The 6,000-nt window shown below is 41.4% G+C and overlaps 1 protein-coding gene across 1 annotated transcript; it reads left to right on the top strand.

The window, feature by feature from the left end:
- The first annotated feature begins 921 nt into the window (after positions 1-921).
- Positions 922-3,143, top strand: tmem175 (transmembrane protein 175). The gene is made up of 8 exons (XM_070904958.1): positions 922-1,019; positions 1,111-1,162; positions 1,364-1,399; positions 1,493-1,576; positions 1,664-1,828; positions 1,952-2,030; positions 2,100-2,235; positions 2,471-3,143. The coding sequence occupies exons 1-8, from the start codon at positions 976-978 to the stop codon at positions 3,141-3,143; spliced, it is 1,269 nt and encodes a 422-aa protein (XP_070761059.1). The 5' UTR covers positions 922-975.
- The last annotated feature ends 2,857 nt before the right edge of the window (positions 3,144-6,000 follow it).

Here is a 6,000-nt window from a genome sequence, read left to right as displayed (position 1 = left end):
ACTTTAGTGCACGGACTCAAGTAGCATTTGAATTGTACTACTTAATACTTCTGTTTACTACATTCCCTGCAGTCTGACATACTAATGCATCAGTATCATGTACTGTGTAATAATACAGTACTGCATAAGGAGTACTTTTACTTTTGATACTTTAAATACATTTCCCTCCTCTCAGTAGAGTTTTGACTGAAAGACTTCAGTCTGTTTATTCCAGTAGTGAGGTGAAGGGCTGGTCTAATGATAAGGATAAAACTTTATTCATATAGCACCTTTCTTACAGGAGGTGTAGTAGCTGAAGGTGTTTTACAATAAAGTGAATAAACAAGAGAGTACCTACAAAGAAAGGTAGAAATACAACAAAGGCAGAGTGAGAGTTAGTTAAAGGCAATGCTGAATAAATACGTGTTCAGTTGTGGTGTAAAAATGTTCAGAGAACTTGCATCTCTTGCAGCCTCGGGTGGAGAACTCCACAGTTTTGGTGCATATTTAAAATAAGATTTTCTTACTTGTGTGATATTTTGTGTTTAACAAACCGGCAGCGGAGGATCTAAGAGGCTGTTTATAAAACAACAAAGAATTAGTCATGTTAGGCTGGTCCTTGTCCCCTGGACTCCGGTTCAGAGCTGGCATGAAGACCTGCATCATTAGCCCCCACTTAATAATATACCTTTGACCAGAAACGTCAGATGTCCAGATGACGTAGTATCACTTGCCTGTAGACGCCTCTCCTCACGCAGTTTCCTCTGTCCACAGATATTACCTGTCGCCCACACAAAGGTGGAGGATAACGAGGTAACGTCTGACCGCAGTGATGGATCAGCACTGAGTGCAGCAGATGTAACACGCAGCTGTGGAAAGATGCAGTGAGTTGACTTTGCAGCAGTCTGCGTGTTCTGAATGTGTGTTTGTGGCGTGTGACAGGAGCTGAGGGAGAGCGTGCAGCTGCTGCTGACGACGAAGATCGCTGTTTACTTAATGACCTTCCTGATTGTGACTGTTGCCTGGGCTGCTCATATCAAGTGAGTTATTCTTTCTGTCATCACTGTTATTAGTAGTAGTGGTGGTGGTGTGACAGCAGCTTTCTATCTTTCTTTGTGTTGAACTTCACAGGTTGTTTCAAGTCATTGTGCGCATTGATGACTGCCTCGCGCTGCTGAACCTCGTGAGTACAGAATCAGTGACGTGCAACATGCATCGCTTATTGATTGTGTCATGAACTCTGCAATAAATACTGATTTCCTAGACAAATATATCGTAATTGATACTCAATCAAATAGTAATAATCCTGCTGAGAGAAAAGACAGTCCTGTTTTCTGTGCTTCCTTCTTTCTAATGTGAAGTTCTGCTCTGGGTTCTGTTTCAGGCCTGCATGATGCTGATAACCTTTCTGCCGTACACAGTGAGTGTCGGTCACCGGCAGCTGAATCAATCACGTTTCGCACAAATAAATGTGAAGTTGACGGTAACGTAACAGCGTTTCTTATCTCGGCAGTTCTCTCTGATGGCGACCTTCCCCGAGAACGTCCTCGGGATTTTACTCTTCTGTGGTTGTGTGATGGTGATGGGCGTCATTCAGGTGAGGAAACTGTGTAAACCACCTGCCCTCTTATTCCCATTCTGTGTGATCACATACGTCATAATCCTACATGTCTGGTTTCCCTAGTCGGTGATCGTGTTGTACGCCTTCAGCCGTCCCTTCCTGCTGAACGAGCAGATCCAGATCTCAGAGAACCAGACCTTCTACAAACACCACATCCTCAAAGTCATCATGCGGGTTCCCCTCATGTGCTTCTTCGCCAGCATCTTCTCCTTCATCTTCTTCCAGCTGGTGGGCGGCTTTTACTCTTTTCTTCGGCTGTTTGAGGATGCTACATTTAACATTTGAACGTCCGTAGATGATTAGAGATCCAGAATCTCTTCCGTGTGGTGACATTTTCATTTCGTCTTTCAGTCTTACGTGCTGCTGGCGATCGTCATCTTCCTGCCGTACATCTCCCAGTGTCTGAAGTGGTGTCGCAGCAAAGCCATCGGTAAGCACGGGTACAGTGACACGGGTCGTGTGCGTCGCCTTTTTTAAAACCACATCTTGTCCATTTCAGGTCAGGTGGAGGAGACTCCAGACTCCATGTTGTTTTACACCTACCTGCCTAATGAGCCCCTCAGTAAGGACCGCGTGGAGGCTTTCAGTGATGGAGTTTATGCCATCGTAGCAACGCTTCTCATCCTGGACATATGGTTTGTTTCGCTTTACTTCCTTGAGTGGGTAGACACAGGGCAAAGGGACATCCACACAGGTATTCATGCAGCAGTTATACCTGCATTGAGTAAAGCTGCCCAACTAAAAATACCCGATTCGTTTTGCACAAATGCGTCTGAATACAGGATGTTTGTGGGAGATTTTGCTCCTGGATTAAGTGTAAAATGTGCTGAAAGACCTCAACATTCATCTTCTCTGGTTCCTTCCTTTTAGCGAGGACAACGTTCCCGACCCGACCGTCGTGCAGAAGCAGTTTGGCGGCAGCCTGATAGCAGCGCTGCAGGTCTACGGCCCGGAGTACCTCGCCTACTTTGGTTCCTTCGCCACCGTGGGCCTCCTCTGGTTCGTGCACCACTCGCTCTTCCTCCATGTCACCAAGGCAACGCGCTTCATGGGCCTGCTGAACACCTTCTCGCTGGCGTTTGTCGGAGGTTTGCCTTTAGCCTACCAGCTAACACACGAGTTCCCGCACAACTCTCGCAACGAACTGGAAGCCATTCAGATTAGCTGTGTGATCATTTTCTTTGCTGGTATATTCCAGCTCGCTATTTGGGTGGTCGCTCTTTACAACGAACAGGAAACTCTGCACCCGTATGTACGATATGGCGGACGCGAGCACGTGTTTATGCTAGCTAAGCTAGCTCTGTACCCCTGCGTAGCTCTAGGGACGTTTTTCCTAACATGTATTTTGAGTAAATTTAGCGCCCAAATTTTCCACCTGATGGAGATCACAGTGCCTTTTGCTTTTCTTGTGTTGAGGCTGTTGGTGCGTGTCGGGTCAGCTTTGCTACGGCTAGTTTTCTGTCCCGATAGGCCAGACCCGAGGTCTGTTATCGAAGAGGAAGATGATGAGACGAGAGTGCCATTCAACGCTTTAGTTACCTAGCTAGCTTGAAGGGAAGGGGCCACAGAAAACCAAGCTGACTGACAGATGAGTGAGGCGTTATTGCTAAAATGCTTAGTCTCTGAAAGAGTTAAAGGTTTGAATTGGGAACCACTTCTCTTTTCAACATTTAAACTGGTTCTTGAGAGGGAATCGGTGCAAATGGGGATTAGATGTGACCATGTTGAAGGTGAAGTATGGAAGTGGACCAGAGTAGTGAAGGATACTGACAGCCAAAGCTTTTCCATTCATTTCATTTTTTTTTGAAACAACAACTTGAAAAGTATACTAATGCCAGTTTTGACTAGCGAATGATCATCTTCGAGCACTCAAAAGCTAGCTTTTAAATGACCACATCAACGTTTCCACTGATTTTATCGCTCACAAAAGGTCATAAATGAGAATGACTTGGCATGAAGCGTACCTTCGCTGATTATAGGCGTCACACAAGGTGCAGCAGAACAAAATAAAACAGGTTTTTATTATTTACAGTTCGCTTTCTGTGCAAAGTACAGGTGTGATGAACAGTCCGTCCAACTGCTATTGTTTTAATTCAGCCTTTATGTATTTATATAGCTCTATTTACAGAGAGGGACAGTTGTAGAAAGTCGTACTTGAGTACCGATGGTTGAAGTATTTCTAAATACTTTGTGTACGACGAGGTACGTTTTGTTTTTTTCTCAAATGGATCTCCTTTCATATAAACGTTGGAGTTGACCAGCATGGGTCAGTCTGTAGCTTTCAGCACTTTAAACATTGTACTGACCGGGTACGGCCATAACAGTTCAAATTGCACTATTTTGATTCAGATATTTGTGTGTAATGTTTTTTCAATTATCTCTATGATCTCTTAACAGGAAGACAGTGCCCTTAAATGACCCCTATAACTGTAGATTTAGAAGTCCAGCTGGTGCATGGCTGTGCATGGTTTTAGTTTCAGTGATAATAATTTCAAGTTTTCTTGAAAACTCTGTAACGTTAACCCAATATTATTATATTGTATTAACATCAGAACAAATCAATTCATTTTAACTGGAAATGATCGCTCTGCTTTTATGGAGAGGTTGTAAACACTGTTGTCGTACATTTCTCCACAAGGGGTCACTGTTTCCGTTAAAGAGTCCTGAGTTACTGAAGCCATGTTAAACACTGTAATGATGATGTATATTTATGTGTTTGATACTGACTCAGAAGGGACACAAAGCTGAGTCAGAGCTAGAGTTAGATGCATCGACAATGCACAAATGAACACAGAGAGCGGAAAGAGTGACGACTCTTGACGAATGCTGTCAAATTATTGCTTTTTGTGGGAATGTGAGCGTGTAAAAAGCTTGTTTGTGATTAGTTGGACACTGGCCATTTTGTTTTGGTTGTATTGTTTTTAGCCTGTGAAGAATGGCTTAACAGTTGCTTTCAGATCCAAGTTTTAAGGGTATGTGTATCTAATGATCTGTAATCAGCGATGGTAGGATGGGAGCACTGTAATTTCTCTGGTCTTATCGAGGAATAAATGCCTGTATCTGTTGCTGTTCATCGTGACTGTCTTTGGATCCAAAATAATGAACGTAAAATGTTGTCGCGTACTATAAACCACTGTATTTGTATATTATCCAAGTTACGGTCAGAGTCGTAGAGACATTTAACTAGCTATCAGCAGCGTGATCTTTACTCTTCACCAAATTACACTCAGAAATCAGGCTTTTTAAAAAAAGGCCTTTCTCTTGTTGTCATTCCTCCAACATGGTGGCCAGAGGAGTCTCTCTCTCCAAATGTTCCCTTGTTTTCTGTCCTCAATGCTTGGCTGTTGTCTGCTTTGTAATCTTTTTTTTGTTTGTTTTTTAAATGTCAAATCACAAACTGTCGAGCTTTGTTTTGTGAATAAATCTGAAGTTGTTCCTTCTCTGTCTTGTCATTATCAAAACATAATGAACAAAATGTGACACTTTAAAGAAAAAAAACAACTTTATTCACTTCCGTACAGTAAACAGCTTCACATTATCCCTAACAAGATATCAATATGTGGTTTATACATTTCTTTGTTCCTAAATTAACAACATACTTCCTCAGTATAAATCTTTAATCTTATCCACTCCAAAAGCTATAGTTCATCATTAGAAAACATTTCTGCTCCAAGCAAATCACACAAAATATGCACAAAATGATAAATTAAAAAGACAAGCAACCAAACATCTGCAGTGCATCATTACCTGACATTTGGGCTGCTGAAACTACCGTTTTCTTTTCTACCTTTACATTTGTGTACCACAAGTGTTTTACCTTCATAACTTGAATAAAAATATAAATTACGAAACAGCTTACATCTAATTTCAACTATAACTGTAAAACTGTGGAGTCTCGAGGGTGCCAACGGAATAAATACACTTCTTATAATAATAAATTGATGCATTTAAGTGACACTTTAAAGTAATTAAATGTACATATATTGACTGATGGCTAAACTTGCTGTAAAAACATTATGAAATCTGCCAACTTCAATATTGTCTTTTAAGGACATTTACATTTTTTATTGGATTTGCAAAATACTTCAAATACACAATATATACAAATGATAAATGATACTTTTTATAGTTCCCAAATTTCCAAAGTTTTTGAAATAGCACCATGAAAACAAACATTAAATCACATCATAGTTTTCCGATGCTTTGATTTCTGACTGATTAATCTACCGGTAACAGTGTTCCATTACTCCGGTGGCACACTCCAGACTCCATATAAATAAAACAGCTTTTAAAAATAATCTGAATCATTTGACCATCTGCTGTTTGTGTTGATTTTTGGTCAGATTGCTGTAGTCTGAACACTGCCCAGATGTCTACATGCTTTGCTTCATCTTGTTCAG

The sequence above is a fragment of the Enoplosus armatus genome, chromosome 4 (genome assembly GCF_043641665.1).
Source record: "Enoplosus armatus isolate fEnoArm2 chromosome 4, fEnoArm2.hap1, whole genome shotgun sequence".
NCBI lineage: Eukaryota > Metazoa > Chordata > Actinopteri > Centrarchiformes > Enoplosidae > Enoplosus > Enoplosus armatus.
This window is presented reverse-complemented; position numbering and strand designations above follow the sequence as displayed.